This window comes from Xyrauchen texanus, chromosome 15 (genome assembly GCF_025860055.1).
Source record: "Xyrauchen texanus isolate HMW12.3.18 chromosome 15, RBS_HiC_50CHRs, whole genome shotgun sequence".
Taxonomy (NCBI): Eukaryota; Metazoa; Chordata; class Actinopteri; order Cypriniformes; family Catostomidae; genus Xyrauchen; species Xyrauchen texanus.
In genome coordinates, this window is record NC_068290.1 from 9,046,301 (window position 1) to 9,068,277 (window position 21,977).

At 37.8% G+C, this 21,977-nt stretch overlaps 1 protein-coding gene across 2 annotated transcripts in view; it reads left to right on the forward strand.

The window, feature by feature from the left end:
• Positions 1 to 5,243: 5,243 nt before the first annotated feature.
• The window catches only part of LOC127655909 (calcium-transporting ATPase type 2C member 1), a 49,799-nt gene continuing 33,065 nt past the window's right edge, over positions 5,244 to 21,977 (forward strand). The window contains exons 1-3 of one of the 2 annotated variants that reach the window (XM_052143965.1): positions 5,244 to 5,291; positions 15,791 to 15,895; positions 16,782 to 16,898. In XM_052143965.1, the coding sequence (XP_051999925.1) occupies positions 5,268 to 5,291; positions 15,791 to 15,895; positions 16,782 to 16,898 (246 nt within the window). In that variant the 5' untranslated portion in view covers positions 5,244 to 5,267. Of the gene's footprint in view, positions 5,292 to 13,540; positions 13,572 to 15,790; positions 15,896 to 16,781; positions 16,899 to 21,977 lie in introns of those variants that run through there. The other variant, XM_052143966.1, reaches the window with a different exon arrangement.

Below are 21,977 nucleotides of genomic sequence, written 5' to 3' on the forward strand. Positions count from 1 at the left end.
GATTTTAACCCAATCGAACATCTCTGGTGAGACCTGAAAATGGCTGTCCACTGACTGTCCCCATCCAACCTGACAGAGCTTGAGAGGATCTGCAGAGAAGAATGGCAGAAAATCCCCAAATCCAGGTGTGCAAAGCTTGTCTCATCATACCCCAAAAGACTTGAGGCTGTAATCACTGCCAAAAGTGCTTCAACTAAGTACTGAGTTAAGGGTCTGAATACTTATGGCAATGTGATATTTCAGTTTTTTCTTTTTAAGTTATCAAAAATCTGGTTTTTGCTTTGTCATTATGGGGTATGGGGTGTAGATTGATGTAAAAAACATTTCTACAAAGATTTCTCATTGGGTTTTCAGATAAGGCTTTTCCCACTTTTTCAGAACTAAATGGCAGAAATGGCTGTTGTGGGGCATGTGCAGTCTGAAAACTGAACAGGAGTGTCTGGATGTTAAAAAAAAGCTTTCAATGCAAATATAATACTTATACGTATATAGAATGTACTGTATATGTTTATAAATACTGTATAAATAATTATTATTATAGGGAAATATTTTTAATGCCTAGTTAAGCCTCAAAATGAATGGCTAATATAGATTGTTGATTAAGACTAAAAGGAAGTCTTTATATCTAATGGTAATAATATTGGTTTTGTCATTATGGATTCTAATTGTAGTCCCTATTGCACTGGATAATCCCTGTCGCAGTTTTGACAACTGTTTGTTTAACATCTAATCATTACCTTTTTCTTCTTGAAAAAGACTCGCCTCTAGAATAGCAATTCTCTGTGCCTTTAGAACAGAACATATAGGGAAATTAAGTGCAAGGTGAACAAGAGACCTGATCAATATCATCAACTGCACAGGTGAAGACCTCTAACATAACACTGAGTGTGAACACTCATACCTTTATTTGTAACATTTACTGTCAATAGCGTTAATAGAAATATTTGACTCTATTCAGATGACTTATTCATTCAAACTTACATTGAAACTATTAGCAAATCAGAGTTGGATGATGAATATACAGTGAGGAAAATAAGTATTTGAACACCCTGCTATTTTGCAAGTTCTCCCACTTGGAAATCATGGAGGGGTCTGAAATTGTCATCGTAGGTGCATGTCCACTGTGAGAGACATAATCTAAAAAAAAAAATCCAGAAATCACAATGTATGATTTTTTAACTATTTATTTGTATGATACAGCTGCAAATAAGTATTTGAACACCTGTCTATCAGCTAGAATTCTGACCCTCAAAGACCTGTTAGTCTGCCTTTAAAATGTCCACCTCCACTCCATTTATTATCCTAAATTAGATGCACCTGTTTGAGGTCGTTAGCTGCATAAAGACACCTGTCCACCCCATACAATCAGTAAGAATCCAACTACTAACATGGCCAAGACCAAAGAGCTGTCCAAAGACACTAGAGACAAAATTGTACACCTCCACAAGGCTGGAAAGGGCTACAGGAAATCGCCAAGCAGCTTGGTGAAAAAAGGTCCACTGTTGGAGCAATCATTAGAAAATGGAAGAAGCTAAACATGACTGTCAATCTCCCTCGGACTGGGGCTCCATGCAAGATCTCACCTCGTGGGGTCTCAATGATCCTAAGAAAGGTGAAAAATCAGCCCAGAACTACACGGGAGGAGCTGGTCAATGACCTGAAAAGAGCTGGGACCACCGTTTCCAAGGTTACTGTTGGTAATACACTAAGACGTCATGGTTTGAAATCATGCATGGCACGGAAGGTTCCCCTGCTTAAACCAGCACATGTCAAGGCCCGTCTTAAGTTTGCCAATGACCATTTGGATGATCCAGAGGAGTCATGGGAGAAAGTCATTTGGTCAGATGAGACCAAAATAGAACTTTTGGTCATAATTCCACTAACCGTGTTTGGAGGAAGAAGAATGATGAGTACCATCCCAAGAACACCATCCCTACTGTGAAGCATGGGGGTGGTAGCATCATGCTTTGGGGGTGTTTTTCTGCACATGGGACAGGGCTGACTGCACTGTATTAAGGAGAGGATGACCGGGGCCATGTATTGCGAGATTTTGGGGAACAACCTCCTTCCCTCAGTTAGAGCATTGAAGATGGGTCGAGGCTGGGTCTTCCAACATGACAATGACCCGAAGCACACAGCCAGGATAACCAAGGAGTGGCTCTGTAAGAAGCATATCAAGGTTCTGGCGTGGCCTAGCCAGTCTCCAGACCTAAACCCAATAGAGAATCTTTGGAGGGAGCTCAAACTCCGTGTTTCTCAGCGACAGCCCAGAAACCTGACTGATCTAGAGAAGATCTGTGTGGAGGAGTGGGCCAAAATCCCTCCTGCAGTGTGTGCAAACCTGGTGAAAAACTACAGGAAACATTTGACCTCTGTAATTGCAAACAAAGGCTACTGTACCAAATATTAACATTGATTTTCTCAGATGTTCAAATACTTATTTGCAGCTGTATCATACAAATAAATAGTTAAAAAATCATACATTGTGATTTCTGGATTTTTTTTTTTTAGATTATGTCTCTCACAGTGGACATGCACCTACGATGACAATTTCAGACCCCTCCATGATTTCTAAGTGGGAGAACTTGCAAAATAGCAGGGTGTTCAAATACTTATTTTCCTCACTGTAAAGGAGCAAACTTACTTAAAGGAGTGTCTTACTTTGCACTCTGTAAAGGTGAGTTTTCACCTTTCTCTCAAGCTGACAGATCTTCTGCATTATACTCGACATCGATTCAAAACCACTCACTGTGAACGACGATTTGAGAAAAAACACATTGTATGTAGAGTTTTTATAAATGGTCAAACTTAGCTTAATTGCAAAACGCTTTAAAGTTAATTGGCATTCAAGTAACCTTCTTTGATTTTCTTCTTTTGCATGACCTTTGATCTTAGTGTGGAAAAATGATTATATGTGAAACTGCCTGGTTACTGGGAACATATCTCTGAATAATGTTGTTTCATAGTCTGGAACATCAAATTTGATTTGAGCATCGAATTTAAGACTGTGATGTGAAAACTGTGAAATATAAGCCTTACAAGTTTCTGGCCTTTCTTCATAAGGCTTCCTCTCACTAGATTACAAACACAGAAAAAAATTGTGTTTATATGTATCGATATTTCTGACAAGTTCTTTAAATTATCAAGCTAATGAGAAATCGATTTATATATCTTTTTTTATGTGGTTAATTATACAAAGTAAATAAAAATGGAGAAATCTTATCAAGGGCATATTATGAGTCATGAACTCATCATGAAACTTGCAAAGTTGTTAAAGGGATAGCTGAAAGCTGTACTGATCCTAAATGTGTCAGAAAAACCAGCAAGAAGACTGTCTGAACATTTTGTTAATTTAAACATGCAGTAAGTGAGTTACTAATTTAGCTTCCCCACTCCCCGCGAACATTTGGATAAGCCTAATAGCACATATTTATATAGGTTATCTAATGTTAGAGTGAGCAGCCATGCTGAGTGGCTAACGTTAGGCTACTTACATGATTCAAATGATAAGCCATGTTTGAGGTAGATGAATGATAGGTGAACATTTGCCTGCAGAGTTTGCATGTCACCTTCTTAGAGTCATCCTTTACCCTCTCGAAATGATCCCACACTTTGGATTTCCGGTATAATTAATTACCGCATGGACCAACCGTGTAAATGAACATGTCTGTCCGTCACTGACTGCGTGACTTCGCCACTTTCTGTTTATTTATTTTTTTCTGCGACCAACCGACCAATCAAAACTTGGTCGACCAAGACTCTTCTCATCGACTAATGTTTGGTCGACTATTAGGGGCAGCCTTACTTTTATGCTGCCTTTATATGCTTTTTGGACCTTCAAAGTTCTGACCACCATTCACTTGCATTGAGTGCTGAAATATTCTTCTAAAAATCTTTGTTTGTGTTCAATAGAGGAAATAAGTCATACACATCTGGGATGATATGAGGGTGAGTAAATGATGAGAGAATTTTCATTTTTGGGTGAACTATCCCTTTAATAACCAACGAATGCCTGTGAGATCAGTGCATGTTGACATGCTTATGACAATGCATTTGCATAATCGTATAATTAATTATATAACTGTTTTTACAACAACAAAAAATAGCAAGTGGTGAGTATAACTTCTAGCATTATGATGACATATTTTTCAACATTTTACATTCAACGCTTACCCTTCACTTTCTATGCCTGGTAGGGGAGTTCATCTGTTCTTCCGCAGCGTGGAAAGTGGAGAGCTCATATTTCCAGTGGCAGAAGTTTATTTCACGGCATCTACAATGCAAACTGTATTAAGAGTATTTACACAATACAATAACATAATCCTTACTGTTGTACAATATATTTAGAGAAACATTGCATTTAACCTATTTTTTATTTTTCTTATGCGAGCACTCATTAAGTTTGTTTGCAGCACTGGGATGTTTTGTTTGAAGAGTTTTCAGTGGTAAACTGCCACTAGCTGTCATCATCCCACTAGAGGACGCTGCGATTCACAATTTCTTTGATTGAGGCTCTTGTCACGTGCTTTGCATACACCATATTGCCGGTTAAAAATATAGACATACAGAATCAGAATGAGCTTTATTGCCAAGTATGCTTCCACATACATGGAGTTTTTCTTGGTGACAGAAGCTTAAAGTTCACAAACAATACAACAACAAGACAGAGATAACAATAGTAATAATAATAAATAAAAAAATAGAATAAAAATAATAATAATAATAATAACAATGATAATAATATTAATAATAATAATGGCTGAGTTGGAGGAGATATTAAGGGACAAGCAACTAACAAGTGCCCGGCATATAATAATATACTATTTATATGATTAAATATAATAATAATCATCATATTTAATTTATGTTTTTGTGTAGTTTTGAGGACATTAAAATTATTCTAAATTGTGGAAAATATTACAAATTTTGAATGAGTAATGAGTAGGTGTGTTCTTATACTACACTTCACTATGAACACTACTATTTACAGGTAGTGTCTCTAGGCTAAAACGTATTATTGTTTATAAATAGAAAAGTTAGACAGAGAGAAAGACAAATAATCTGACATATAATTACATTATAATCTATTGCTTGAGATACATTGATGTCACTGCATCAACCACCTGTTTGCTCCACAATTGTTTGAAATACAATCAGCGTGTAAGGTTTAACGAAAGGTCTCTTTCCGTCGCCCCGCCCCCTTACACGTTCCCTGCGTGATGACGCCATCAGCAGCCGTCAGACAGACTCGACGAACCTCACGGAAGATGCAAAAGAAAAAGGACCCTCTGGTAAGTTTCAAGGAAACACAATTATCCGTTTTCAGACACCATTTAAATGCTTTATATGGCTTTAAAAGCCTCACTGCTAACCTCAGACAAAGCCCCAGTTGTTTAGGCGTTGTTCTATAATGCGTGATGTGTGAACCTGTACCACGAAACACAGCGAAAACATAATTATAAAAACCGGTGATGTGATTGAAACATTAGCCGAACGCGTGTTGTCGCGGCTCGGCGCGGGACCGGGATACGCCGGCTAATAAAGCGAGGATGTGCTGTCAGTTGTCCTCTCTAAGATAACATTCAACCGTGTTTAAACGGACAGAACCATATCTGCTCCTACGGTGGCATGTGTTTAGTTTGGTCGATGGATGTATTAGGTTTATTTGCATGCATTTGCTTATCTGGGCGCCTAGAGAAGCTTAACTTGAATTGAGAGGTGAGAGTAGTACAACCCACGTTTGTAGTAAATTGGTTTGTTGTCTATTGAGCAAATTCACCTAAAATGCGTTTTTACTAAAGGTTCTCCTGTTTTTTTTTTTTATCTACATGATTTGTAGTTATGTCCGGGTTTCGCCAAACATTTCATTTGTTTTCCATCTGTTATCTCCATCTAAACAAACAGCACAGAAGAGGAACGGTTGTATTATTTTCGTAAAACAGGCCACTGAGCAGTCATATAAGCATTACATGAGAGGAAGTAAATGACCTGGGCCAACCTGCTGTCGTTCACTAATACTTAAAAGTTTAAAGTTCACTGCCACTGTGTGGTGTAGTTGACTAGAGGTGTGCCAGTGACAACAAACCTGCTGCGAGTGGCAGTCTAGTTCATCATGCTTGAACAGTGGGACCGGGATTTATTTTAGAAGTTGAGCACATGTACTGTCTCAAACCCCCAAATCTACCAACCTTATGCCTCAAAATGCTGTCTAACTAGGTAGATCACTAGGTTTTCAGACATAGCCATCGAGTCCCACAGCCATCAGACTTGATCAGATACAATGGCAGGAAGTCAAGTGGGGTAATCTCACTGTCATCAGAAGCCACCAGTTTCAGAATGTTAAGTCACTCTTGTCAGTGTCATTGTTTGCAATTGTGCTTGTTGCACAATAGGCATGTGACATTATAACATTTTCACATCAGGATATTTGTTGAAGCTTTTATCACGGTATTGAATTATAATACAAAAACTGTTTGAAAGATAAACTTTATTGTTGTTCTCTTAAAAACAAGTTAAATTACTTTATTCAATTCCTAAATGGCCATTTAAATGAACTGATAGCAAAGAACTTTGAAAAAGAGCCATTTTTTACATTTTAAATAATGACACAATAAAAGAATATACAATAAAAAAGACACGAACATTACTGTTTATCTAGCAGAGTTTTAGCGAACTACCACTTGAAAGCAAGCTACACATGATCTGCAAATGGCAACACCAGTTCACTCTGTCACCTTCGTTGTCTCTTAAAGCAGTCGCACACTGGACAAGAAGCACCACAGCGTGTGTCCTGGGTATCAAACACGTTTGAGTTTGGGTTGGTGCGGTTCATGTGGCAGACAGTACACAAGTTACCAAGGTTTTTCCTTTCTTCAATAATGAACAAAGTGACGTTTGAGTTTGCAGGTTAGTGCATGAAACTGGTGTAACTGCACAAACTGAACGATTTGAAATGGCATTGTTAATTATGCAATTTCTCTATACTGTAGCTTTAAATGGGCTTCATTCAAGCTGTCAAACCACAAAAGACATACTTGTAACTGAAAAAATATTGTTTACGCTAGGTGAAAGAAACATACACAATATATCATCCAGTAGTAGTGACTAGAGTAAATAATATTTGTCCTTTGATAATGGCTTGGGTCGAATTTAATGGAAAGTAGGGATGGGCGTTCATCAATAATTTGGTATTCGAATATTTAAGCTCATAAAAAAAGAATATTCTATTTAAATTAATGAATTAAATTAATGAGAGAAAGACGTTATAGAATATTTTATTTTGTTATAAAGGTTGCATCACCATTAAAAAAACAAGCTTCCAATTATAATCAAAACAAGCTTATATCATGTCCTGTGTTTTTTTTTAATATTTAAACAAGCAATGCGTGAAAACAAAAAAAGAATAGAATGAAAGCATTTATGCTCACGCTAAGAAAAAGAAACCGCTAATGAAGTAGACTGACGCAGTTAACGTACAGGACGACTATAAACACTCGCCGTATTGTAGTTATTATGTTTATATTTTATCTCATGTCATGTTTTTGTTGAGAAAAACAAGCATATCCACATGCTCTGTAAACTATACTCATTTATACACATCAGTTTAATTGATGGAATGTCCCTTACCTCAGCTAGCTATATCTTTCTCGGATGCCATGTTTGTTGTTTACCGAAGCATCGCAGGGATTACGTTGCTACTGGGACGCTGCTTTCTGACGTTCTGCACATATACGAGAGTAAAGTGTACACACCTTATCCAGTACATTTAAGCAGGAACCCAACTTTATCACAGTACGCCACATTCTCACAATAACCCGCTTTTCTGATGTCCATCTGAACGTACTGACAGAACCGTTTGCTCAACAAATGTGATCAACTTGTGTCCACACTCAACAGCGCCACCCAGTGCATTCTGTTATAACTGCCAGTTTCAGTTTGTGTGTTCAGGATTTAACATGCATCTCACTGTATTTATGGCCAGCAAAGCAAAACTTTGCTAAATTCGAATAGTATTTTTTCTATTTGAATAATTGTTGCAGAACTAATGTTCGACAACTCGTGCTCATCCCTAATGGAAAAACATACAAGTTTCCCACTGTGGCGCGGCAGAAATTTGATCGGCCTCAGGAGTCGTAGCTGAATTACGCACATGCAATGTATGTCAGCAGCGGTGTGCATACATTCATAGAAAACAATTATTTTGAATTTTAGAATGTGCCATGTCGTCCACCAGACATGTCCGGTGTGCATGGTGGGCGTGATCATGTGTCGGTCTGCGGGAGAGAGAGTGGTAAGCCTCGTCACATGGTTCACAATTATACCTAACACATGTCTCTCGTTATAGTGATTCGGAGAGAGACCTAAAAGGGACGCCAGAGCATCAGAGAGGGAGAGAGTGACCCATCAAGCACAATAGCCATGTACCGAGAGAGTTGCGTGTATGTGGCTGGTTAGAAGTTAGCCGCTAGTGAAAATAAACGTACAAAAAATGAATGCTGATGTGAAGTAGAGAGCTCTTGTAAGCGGTTTGTTTTGCCATAATGACTACCTGATTGTTCAATGGACATGAAATATTGATTTAGTCATTAGTTAGTTGAGAAGATTCGAGAGAGACTCGTTTATATGGGACAATGGTCGATTATATAGTTTTATAAATGCAAAAATATTTGACTGCATAATACTGCAATTTACCAATCAATTTTCCAGAGAGCCTTGTCAACAAAAATAGGCCTAATTAATAGACAGTAGTGTGCAATACTTATCTTGTTTTTATCGTGTCTGATAAAGGAGGAGAGGGAGAGTTTAATGGGTGTCCGACTGTCCGTTCAGTCCATGGATGATGAGGATGCTGTATTTATTCTTTCCATGTGTGTGTGAAGCCGGCTACCTCATTCCAATGGATTTCCTCCTATCCTGCTGTCCTGTTCTCTTTTCTTTCTTTTTTTTCCACCGCACCATCAGGTGCACTTGTGGACTGACATCCTTCTGCTATCTTAACAGTTCCAGGGAGCCTACATGCCCTGTCAAGACAGCTAGGAGGAAAATTATTAACCACCCTCTGTCCCAACAACCCCTGCCCCATCTATATATAACGGAGCATCTAACGCCCTGTGAAGCTCGCATTAGCTTTGCTTGACAGATTGAAGATTGAGAACTAGCTAAAGTGTTTCATTCTGTTTTGTCTTAAGTGGTTTCATACCAGAGGTAGAACGATATATTGGTTTTACCTATTAACCGGTGCCTATAGTTTATTTTTGGAACTATGGTTTCTTGGCAAAATCTATGCTGATAGCTGCAGATAGTTTTTTTTCTCTCTCTTTTTGCTCTGTGGCCTCTGCTGGAGGATTCTACAATTAGAATAGCTTGGTTTTATATAAAAGTCCCACATTATGCACCACATTTTTGTTCTTGTTGTAATTGGGATTTTAGTTGAATAATTAACTGCATCTTGGATTTTATTCATTTTGGACTCATGTAGCCTCAATGCCAGAATTTGTTTAACAGTCTACAAATTGATTTTAAAACTATTGACTCATTAATAATTTATCAGCCTTTTCCACCAACTTCTTTATTGGTATCGCAAAATCAACTATTGGTAGACCTCTATTTTCATCTATTTCTGTGTGGTTTACAATCTCTGGTCATGCTGATTAACCCAGTTTTGTTTAGAAATGCTGAATACAAATCTTTGCTGAATTAAGATGTACGGGTTTGGAAACATGTTTTGAAGTAGTGTAACTTGTGATGCATTCCTGAAGGTTTGAAACTTTCGCAAGTGGAATCAATCTTTCGATTTCCCACCACTGAGCAGCAAATGTTTGGATATTTGGTCCCTTGTTTACCTTGGTTTTGAATGAATAGAAAAAAAAAAAAAAAGTATTTTCTCTCTCTATGGGAAGCTTTGCTCTTTTTCAACAACACTGTTTCTCAGAAATGTCTTTCAAACTTAAAATTACTTCTTTGTATTTATCATATGGCCTCTGAGTCCGGGCTGTTTCTATTGTAAATGGTAATCTTAGCTTTTTTTCTTGTGCTTTATAAAGGTGCTCATATCTTATAATATGGTCTCTAACATCTTTCTAAGAAATTTTGAAAGCTTTGTATTCTCATTTGTGGTGCTTTCTAAGGCAGGCATCGCATTTATTGTTGCTCACACTTAAAGGAATATTCCAAATTCAGTACAAGTTATGCTCAATCGATAGCATTTGTAGCATATAGAAAGTAAAAAATGTAGCCGTGTTCTCTGCTGTAAATATGAACATCTGTTAGGAGGATTGTTTCCAAAAACGTGCCAAAAAATGTACCATTCACAGAGATAGTTTTCATTTGGAAGTTTAATTATGGTTAAATAGAGTAAACTATGGCATTATGCCAAGTTTACACCACTGTTAATGTGATTCTTCTGTTCACTTTTCATTTTTGTATTGTATGACATTTTGGAAAACAAAATTAGTTTCCATGTACAACATTTTAAATATTCTGAGACGCAAATAGGAGGCCTCGTATTTGTTGAAATAAACAAAGGAAAAATCTGGACTAACCTTAAACTCAAGGCGAGAGATTATATTCGCTCCTCCCCTCATTTAAAATTTTGACTATCAAAAGTCCAAGGATTTCCATAGACAAAGATGAAATTCAAAACCTCCAGTGTGACCAGTCAAAAACATTTCTCTTTTGTACACATTTGTGGTTGCTTTGTTTAGGAGTGCTGCGTAATGTTCAGCCTCCAGTGTCTCAGTGGAAACTGAGGTGTGTTAAGGACACTTATTACTTTTTTTTTAGTGAACTGAGTTTTTCCTCTGTGTGCTTGATCTGTTTATACGTAAGTTTGCTATCTGTGAGGAGCTGTTGAAAAGGAGAGGCTGATGGGAGAGAGTGCAGTTTGAACTCTGTGGAAACTCTGTTAGGGTGAACCTGACATTCTGTGTCTCACAGCAGACTTCTGACAACCAATCATCCAATGGAGAGCGCTGAGAGAGTAGTTTGTTCTCTTTGTGTGTATGGCCTTGAACCTGCACTTGGCCCAGTTCTGTCAGTGGGAGATCCAGCCACAGTTTGAGACCCAGATAGGGGGGCCCGGGAGATATGAAAACAATTAAAGCTTTATTTATTTATTTATTTATTTTTTACGCTGGCTTATTGTGAAGATAAATGGCTCGTCTGGTTTTTGACATTCTAATTAGAATTTCACCATAAAAAAATGACTTGATACTAAAAAAAGACTATCAATCAAAAAGCATATAACAGTAATAATTATTAGAGCCATGTGATATTCCTGATACAGGTTAAAGGAAATGGACACCGAAGACAGGTTGAGCAATTATTGGATCTCGTGACAATTTTATGCACATCAAAGCTGTTATCTTTTAGATTCTTCAAAGTGTCACCCTATGCCTTGATAACGTACTTTGTGTGCTTTACACAATAGCTACCTGTGATGCTTTTTACACAGTTGTGGCAGGGCGGAGGGCGGGGCCGGGTCGTGATCCTACACACCCGGTCCCGTATTAGGCTAATTATGCCTCCGTGAGGTTTAAAGGTCGACTGCAGAGGGCTGTGCGGGAGAGAGAGATCGTTAGCGGACATGTCCGTCATGTGTGTTTGTGTTGTCTTTTAAGCTCAGGTGTGAGCGCCCTTACCGCTTTTCTCTCCCGGACGGGCGCTTGACCACGCCCCCGCTGCCACAACAGTATTGAAGGATTTCCTGAATAGATGCTAGGCACTTAATGGCTCCTTTTCCTGCACACTTTGTTCCAATTTTTATCAATAGAATATTTGATGATATATTTGAAATATATATTTGAAAAATCCAACAAAATTAAACGCCTGCAGAAAATACCCAAAATGATGTAAACACTTCTTGCTGAAAGTTAATATTTAAGAAATACAAACACTTCTTGCAAAAAATATTATGTCTGAAGTAATGCTTTTACATTACGCATATGCATTTAGCAGATGCTTTTACCCAAAGCGACTTTCAAATTGACAAAACATTTTCAATATCCTGCGGATAAGATGAAAGCCATTGAATTTTCTTTGGCGGCTGTTGATTTAAAAAAAAATGTTTAATGGCATAAAAAATCTATTCATGTTTCTTTAGTTCTCTCAGTCTCATGTGATGCCTCGTCTACTGATAGCGCTGTGCACATAGATATTTACATATTGCAATATACATGATATAGCAAAATCTCTATTGATTGACACATTATATCATCGCCACAATCTATACTAGCCCTACTGCGACATTAGGTTGAAAGTTGTGATGCTGAAACTAGTCTGTGCTCACCGAGATTTTAATCACTTCCCCTCTGTGACCCAAACTGGAAGTCTTGTTGAACGTATGAGCTTTTGTAATCTTTAGTTTCAGAGTTAAATGTCCACAGAGTGACGACAAAAGCAAGTTGTATTTTTGTCGTAAATGTTGGTTGACCGATATATCACAGATCCCGATAAATTGGCCTATACGTTTTCCCTTTTGGCTGATTTTTTTTTTTCTTCTTTTTTTTTTCTTAAGACTGTGAGGGTGCCGAGAATGGCCTGCTTGCATGTTAAGCATCTGTGACATATAAATGACCAATCACTGTTAGGCTTTTGTGTTACGTGCCTTGTGTTACAGTAATAGACCGGTGCGCAACACAGTCTCATTTAAACAGTCCACATATCAGAACCATGATAGACACTTCTGAGCTCATAATGTTAAAGTGCTCACATGTTTGACTCTCACTCTGTCTCCTTAACAGTTCCCTGAAAACTGTTTTGTACTGTCGAGTGCTCATCTAAATAATATCTTCCTCTAAAGTGCTTATTTTATCAGCCAAAATAAAAATTTCATGATCAGCATCAAAAGTTCCTCTGTTTCACAAATCATAACATAACCCTGCTATCTGGATATGGCATCGGACATTAAAAACTCATATCGGTCAACCACAAGTCAACAGGAATGCATATTTTATTAACTCTACTGCCTTACCCAAACCTTAACCCTAAACCTAACCGATAGCGGAAAAACAAATTTACATTTTTACTCTCGAGGTCACAAATTCTCACAGTCATGTTTTAACATCTAGTGGAAAACCTTCCCAGTAGAATGGAAGCTACTCCCTATTTTGCCAATAGGTTTGAAATTAAATTAAAACAAGCACATAAAGGTGAGACGTCAGTGTCCGCATACGTTTGACCATATGGCTTGTTATACTGGGTGTTAGAAAACCAGAGAGGAAAATGCAGAGAAATGGCCTCATTTCTTTAAAGGGCACCCATCCCATAGCTGTGTACTGTTATCCATAGCACTCATTCTTTAATGTAAAGAGAGGACTGTTCAGAGAGAGTTGAAGGAGAAAGATGTATTGGTTGATTCACGTTTAATCTCTTGCCACTCTTAATTATGGGAATCTGCTCAGGCTGAGACTTGCTGGCTCTTCAATAAGATCCTTTTATCTTTACGCTGTACCTGCTGAATGATGGTGCTGGAAGAATGGCTTTTAACACTTCTAGATGCTGAGACATTGAATGGGGAGTTTTTTATAAAGATTTATGCTGTATCCAACACCACATGATACAGAATATTTGAGGTAGCCCTAATTCTCTTTCACTCTCATTTTGTAAACCATTCTTCTGAAAGATATCTGCCAGTGACATCTACCTGAGGGTAGCTCTCTTAAAGTCTATGTTTAGAATATGCTCTTGAGCATATTGTCTGTCCGGGCTTTTTTTCAGTTGTGTCCTGAAATCTAGTCACAGCAGGATTTTGTTTAGATTTGCATGTTGTTATGTGGTTATTTCCATTGTAACCTATTTTGTTTAAAGTATGCCTCTCTGGTGCATGGTCTCAGAACATTTAACCTTGGGTAATTCCGAATGACCCAAGAATAAATCTACATCTTAATAACCTTACTTATGTTCAACTGCCATCCACAGGTTAAACTTAAATCACTGGGCTATATTCTCATTTTTGTACACTGCCTTCAAGGTTGAAATGTATCATGGGTCTTATTGGTAAATTCATGACTTGGCTATTACTATTGCTCATACTGTTGGATCATCTAGTGACCAGAATATCAGAGACTTGGAGGTGAGTTCTTTTGACTAGGACTTGAAGCAAACCACCTAGCAACCACTCATAGCAATGCCATATAAAACACCTTGGCAACATATCAGTATTTTGCATGGGCAAGCATCACTTACATTTACTTTAGAAAGTGTTAATTAGTGCTGTCAGTCGATTGAATTTTTAATCGTGATAAAGTGCATAATTTTTTGTAGTTATTCACGATTAATCACAGATTTCAAAGTGCTGAAATTGGACTCAAAATATATTTCTTTTCCTGTCAAAATGCATGTATTTCCTTCTTAGGAAAGGAAACAAAACAATATGATACAATATAATGCTTTATTAAAATTTTCCAAACAAAGACTTCCACAGTATAAAGATAGAAATGAACTAAAATACCATCAATTCAAGTTACATTAAATGTTAAAGTGGGAGTTTGACTAATTGAAAGAACTATAGGTTGCATATTCATTGCAATGGGCATTACGTTTCTTAAACTCTCATCCTCTATATCCTCTATACAATATTAATCAGCCGGCAGACTGGCTATCTGCTTTGTTGCAGCAATTGTAAAGCTGCATTCATGATTCACTTCCGTGTCAAGGGCTGCTTTGAACTTTTAAACTTTGATACATCGCATGAAAAGTGCAAGCAAACAAAAATGTAATATTCTGCGTTTTGGTGATAGTTAAGACTTGGCATGCATCTGCAGTAATTTAAATGCACATTACACAGTCTAAAAAATACTTGATTTCTGTCACAACATCCATCTAGGCTTTTTTGTATGACAAATAGCATTAAGAGCTATTTTCCCCATCTCTTTACACTGACACTGAATCACTGAGTCCGGGTGGACAAATGGCAAAGGTTCTGCCCTTCCAACCAGTTTTTATCCAGTGCGTTAATCGCGATTAAGAAAAATCAATGCATTATACTTATTAAATTAATCGCATGCATTACCGCTTTAATTTTGACAGCTCTAGTAAAAATATAGGCTTCTTTCTATTAAATAGAATCTTTAACATGGAATTTATGTATATCATGGTACAGGATCAACTGAATCTGGTTCACTATGTTTTTTTCCCCAGAGTTAGGATATTTCAGTACAAAAATCAGTGAGCTAGAAACATTGAGCAGGCTAGCTGGTCATATGTAAGACAAGACATTATAATGTTGTTCATGTAATGTTCTTTATATTGCCTGAACATGGATGTTCGCCATTTAGAAGCATCATCGTAATGGTAGTTTTATTCTGTTTGGAGTGCTTCAAATGTACTTTTGTGCACTAATACGTTCCATTAATTCAATTGATGAGTTTCACGATTGCTGTCAGATTGCCCTTCCTCCAGCAGCAGCTCTGTGTAAATGGAGATTTGTTTCTGTAACAGAGTCTACAGTTTGGGTTGGGTGAAGTTTCAGATGATGAAATTGATGAATCCGAGTTACTTCCTAAGACTGGTTTGTCATAAAAAAGTGCTCTTCCTTGATATGTCTATTGTTTCCATGTGCAGCATTAAAGAGGTCCAAGTTCGGGCCTGTAATCCCTTTGTACGTTGTACTCACGTTTTTTCAGAGGAGAGATTAGGTTATGATAGCATTAACTTAATGATCTGATGTGAATTATCTCTAAAGTTCAAAACCAATTAATGGAATATTTTCTCTGTGTGATCATCTGGGCTATCATGCACACTTCCTCTGATGTTTTGTTTAAATGTTTTCCTTTGTTTTTTTTTCCCCCAGCTTGCTGAGTGTCATCCCCTCTGTGAAGATGAGACCATGGTTCCGGTTGTGACTTCAAAAAAAGCCAGTGAACTACCTGTGAACGAGGTGGCCTGTTTACTGCAGGTATGCCCATATGAGGGTGATGATTGACCACTCAGATCTATCCCATGCTACTATCACACTGTGTCCCTTAATGAATCACTGTAGGATAAGAGTGCAGGGATGCTCTTACAGTCTCTGCATGGATGATAGAGTGTGTTGTGCCATGTCTCTATTCTCCATCATCCCACTGACATGACCATCTGATCCCTGAAGATCTATATTCATCCACTATCATCAACATTTATCCACAGTCTCAGAGAAGCACTCAAGCCATGAATAATACACCTTGGTTATTACTATTTTAATATATATATATATATAGATAGATAGATAGATAGATAGAAAGAACATGTTTTTCATTTGTGTGCCATCAGAAGCTGCCATGTTTTGTAAGTGCAAACTGAACAAGGGAAGGAGTAAAGTGATGCTATGTGGTCAAATTTGGTTGTACTCTGCCTTTGTTTTTAGTTTTGCACAGCCAGCAGCTTTTTGCTCTCTCTGCTATAAATGAACGATGACTTCATGTCAATGATGGCAGCTGTAGGGTGTTTCCAAACAGTTACTTAAAAGTACATTCCAAATTACCATTATTTGTTTAACCCTACACCCACTGGGGAGAATGAAGCCTTTGGAGGGAATAGGGCATAGGGATGATCATTTCTGAATAGAATGCACAGAGAGTCTCAAGGTCGTTCTCAAAACAGAAATGCTTTGTTGTTTGTGTCTTACAGTTCACTTTATGAAGCCAAAGTTCCAGGAAACTGGCTTTAATAGTTGTTTCTATGACTTCAGCATTGTTATTTGTTAGCAGTTAATGTCAGTTGTCATGGTTACGCATCCTATGAGTGTTATTTTGGGAAGGCTGCCTTTGTCTGCATTTAATTCTCATCCTTTTTCTCTCTGTTAGGCTGACCTGCAGTTTGGTCTCACCCAGGAGGAGGTAGCACGACGCCGCGCTTACCACGGATGGAACGAGTTTGATATCAGTGAAGATGAACCACTCTGGAAAAAATACATCTTGCAGGTAGGATATTGACTGGCTGAAAAAATAAAGACATAACCAACAAAAAAAACAGCAGTCTGTCACTAACTAACTGCACCCCAAGGGATTAAACTAAAGCACTGTGTAATACGTTTTTCGCAAGCATTTTAGCTTCAGTAAACAATGCATAAAAGGCCTATTAACTCTTTCCCCGCCAGCGTTTTTAAAAAAAAGTTGCCAGCCTCCGCCAGGGTTTTTGACGATTTTCGCTAAACTTTAATGGCTCGCAGAATATTTTCTTCCATGAATATATGAAGATGCTATATATCACAATAAAGATCTGAGCCTCTGCTTTTAGGCAAAAAAAACGATTTTATTTTATCTTCATTTGTTCTTTTTCAGACAAAAAGCTGAGAAAAAGGCATGTTTATGTCTGATATTTTGAGCTTCTCAATACTCCACTTCTTCATGTTTGAGACGATCGCAGTCTGTTTCTTTGATCAAAGAGTTGCGCACGCTTTCAAAATATGCGTGCGGGTCTTCCTTACCGTATAACACCTAAAACACGGATACCCGGAAAATTCCGTGTTTGGCTGGGAAGCGTTTTTTCATAAAACACAGAAAATTCCGTGTTTGGCGGGGAAAGAGTTAAAATCAAAAGCAACATTACGAAGTGATACAAATTTCAAGAGAAAAGTATCTGGTGAAAAATATGTATGAAAACTGTTCACACTGAGGCTGCCGCAACTTTTTGTAAGTCGTTGAAAAAAGTTTGTATACTATATGAAACCAAAACACTGTCCAGGTGTTTATGCATAATACAACTGCTAAAATCACTAATGTGTCAATGTATTGTCACAATACTGTATGGTGTTACTCTTCTGAATATGTTTCTGAAAAACTTAACCCAAAAATATAGTACTGATTTAACATATCTCAGCTTTTGTTTTGTTCCCAATCATGTCACCTGTATGATGAATCAATCAAAAGTCAGCATTTCAAATATAATTTATCCTTGCATGCAAAAGCCTCTCCAAACAAATGAAACTACTGAAAATAATAATTGTACATGAGAACTAATTATACATGCAATGCAACAATGACTAAAGGTGTGCTCTTTCTCCAAAGCATGCACGCATGAGTAACGGGATCTCATTCAGTTCCATTCTGTGTCATTTGGGCCATCATTGAGTTGTCATGTACTTGGTGCTATCTCCTGGTGGCCTTATGTAATTAAGAGTGAACAATCCTCTCTGCCCATATTTGGATGACTTCCACATCTGCTTGAAGTGATCCTATTACAATTGGTTTAGCATTACATGATGATGGACAATGTACTGTATAATCTCAGATGAAGTCATCAGATCCAGGAAAGCAAACATGTTTTAGCCAGTTAGCACATTTTGTGTGCACATTGTGCTTCGTGTGGATTATTTAATAATCTATGCATGCGATTACATTGTGTGCGGACTCTTTTAAGGGGAATTCCCTCCTCTAGGTAATGGAATATTATATTTTATCTTCTGTTTATATTTTGTGAAGTTATAAGCGAAAACGCAGTTTATGAGCAACATGTTACATACATGTAACTATTATATCAAAGACATGTACTTAGCTCTTACTCACTATAATTTTATCTTTGAGGAAAACAAATAGACCGGATGTATTCTACTCTTTGAGAGCTTTCCAACAACATATGACACATGACTATTTGATCAGTTTCATGTTTTTACCGATTACACAAATATGTACAGTGCAAAACTATTAATACATTATTAAAACATAGCACTTCTGATTTGTCTGCAAGTTTCAAAGCATTTGTTTAGTTTTGGGCATAATGCCTACAACCATTGTAAAGAAAAACTTCTAAGCTTTAAAACAATACATATTTTGTGTTGGTCAAGACTAGTTATTAATATTTTGATGATCATTTTAGTGATGCTTTTTTTTTAAATTGAAAGGCATGTTGTGGCAAAAATATTTGTTAATTGTGAACAAGCCTAAAAGCTGTAAAATGACCCAGTTCATCACCCTCTCTCGTTCAATATGGAGCTGTAAGGCTGCTGTTCTCTGTGAAAATATTCCATCCACTCTAGACAGAAACCGTGCTAAATATAGTGCTGTAACCGGGGTGATTTGTATTTTCTTTTATCTTCAGTTTGTTGCCTTTGTGGGTTCCCCTGCAGCGTGTGATATTTTATATACCCATTGCTCTAAAACTGCAAAGCATGTGTAAAAATCCAGCAAAAAAAAAACAGGAGCAAAACTTGTAACACATGTCATGTCAGACCCATAACTAAGGTCCGCTCCCTTGGCTACGGTTGCTCGCTCTGATAAGCTCTGCAGAACTCCCCAAAGGAATGAATGAGAGATTGTGAATAAGAACAAAGAAAAACGATTACCGCAGTCACATGAAAAGAGAAAAGAGCCATTGAATAGCAATTGCACACCTGATAACAATAATGAAAGTGAAACTGCTTATACGTTTTCTAACACATTCATTTTGATTCTTTGAACTGTTAATTTACTATAAAAACAGATCGTGTTGTAAAAATCCCGCTTAACTACTCAAACACACATTACCTCCCATAGGCTCTCATTGAAAATGGCAAAAATGGATTCCCCAGCAACAGTTGCTAAGACAGGATTGTTCCAAAATTATTTTATGGCGGGACTTCGCAAAGGGTCGATTTGAAATCTAACACTAGACTGCTACTGAAGTTTAAATCAAAGACAATCGATCTTAACACTCAAGTCACAGGACAAGGAAAGTTTGTTAAACTCAACCAAATAATGGCCAAATAAAAAGGTTTTATTGTTCCTTAATTTTATGAATATTCAATATATCATCTACAGTAGCCCTAATTAACACCCATAGATCACACTCCTAGAATCTGTTGAAACATTCTGATGCAGCCAAGCTTTTCTAGTTTTATCTTTGCCTCACATCCACCGTTCAGAGTTTGACAGGTTTGTTTTGAAAAGGTAGCCGTATTTCTTGCTCTAAAGAAATTATGAACTCATCCTGTGCAGTGCAGTTTATTGCTAATTTGCGGTTGTCAGATCCCCCTGTAGATTAGAGCTGCTCACACAGTCTGTGGCCAATCAAAGAAAGTAACTTGCACTGCCAGTTTTTTTAATCTTTACTTTCTCACGCTATGCCAGCCTATCATTATTCATTTCTGGTGCCACTGACAATCAGATGACCTTAGGGAACCTTGAAATAAGATAAATAACATGCTTGGCTAATTTTCCCATCTGTGTAGTGTCACTCCACAGAAAGCATTGCATTTGATGTTCTGTCTGTCTATTTAAGTATTTAAATAGACTTCGAAACTGGTGTTTGTAGATTAAGATATTTCCGGAACATTCCACATGCCTCGCATTTTGACAATATTTAAAACTCAACTAAAAAGCCGGTCAGTGCTTTACGTGCACATTTTTACACCGACTATTTTTTCATTTATTTTTTACTATTCCTCATCAATAAACCTCATCTTTTATCTGTGTGTGTGTGTGTGTGTGTGTGTGTGTGTGTGTGTGTGTGTATACTGTATATACCATATTCAAAAACTTTTCATCTGGTGAATATACACTCACCTAAAGGATTATTAGGAACACCATACTAATATTGTGTTTGACCCCCTTTCGCCTTCAGAACTGCCTTAATTCTATGTGGCATTGATTCAACAAGGTGCTGAAAGCATTCTTTAGAAATGTTGGCCCATATTGATAGGATAGCATTTTGCAGTTGATGGAGATTTGTGGGATGCACATCCTGGGCACGAAGCTCCCGTTCCACCACATCCCAAAGATGCTCTATTGGGTTGAGATCTGGTGACTGTGGGGGCCATTTTAGTACAGTGAACTCATTGTCATGTTCAAGAAACCAATTTGAAATGATTCGAGCTTTGTGACATGGTGCATTATCCTGCTGGAAGTAGCCATCAGAGGATGGGTACATGGTGGCCATAAAGGGATGGACATGGTCAGAAACAATGCTCAGGTAGGCCGTGGCATTTAAGCGATGCCCAATTGGCACTAAGGGGCCTAAAGTGTGCCAAGAAAACATCCCCACACCATTACACCACCACCACCACCAGCCTGCACAGTGGTAACAAGGCATGATGGATCCATGTTCTCATTCTGTTTACGCCAAATTCTGACTCTACCATCTGAATGTCTCAACAGAAATCGAGACTCATCAGACCAGGCAACATTTTTCCACTCTTCAACTGTCCAATTTTGGTGAGCTCTTGCAAATTGTAGCCTCTTTTTCCTATTTGTAGTGGAGATGAGTGGTACCCGGTGGGGTCTTCTGCTGTTGTAGCCCATCCGCCTCAAGGTTGTGCGTGTTGTGGCTTTGCTTTGCTGCATACCTCGGTTGTAACGAGTGGTTATTTCAGGCAAAGTTGCTCTTCTATCAGCTTGAATCAGTCGGCCCATTCTCCTCTGACCTCTAGCATCAACAAGGCATTTTCGCCCACAGGACTGCCGCATACTGGATGTTTTTCCCTTTTCACACCATTCTTTGTAAACCCTAGAAATGGTTGTGCGTGAAAATCCCAGTAACTGAGCAGATTGTGAAATACTCAGACCGGCCCGGCTGGCACCAACAACCATGCCACGCTCAAAATTGCTTAAATCACCTTTCTTTCCCATTCTGACATTCAGTTTGGAGTTCAGGAGATTGTTTGACCAGAACCACACCCCTAAATGCATTGAAGCAACTGCCATGTGATTGGTTGATTAGATAATTGCATTAATGAGAAATTGAACAGGTGTTCCTAATAATCCTTTCTGGGACATAGAGCAACATAGAGCATTGTTACAGAGCCAAGTCCACAGTGAATTTTGGGCTTGGTTATAGTTATAGACCTTCGTCATGCAACAATTCTTAATTCTTCTGGTTATTAAAAAAACGGTTAATTAATAATTTGCTTTTTCCACCAGCTTGGTTAGCAGTATCAGCAAAATTCATTGTGGCTCGACCTCTAATGTGAACACCTTTTCTAGCTTATCCAATGTGTGCACATGACTGTTTGTTTTGACATTAAAAGCAGAAAATAATCTGATGATTTAAAATCTTATGTAAATGTGTTTTTTTTCCAGCATTTTTTT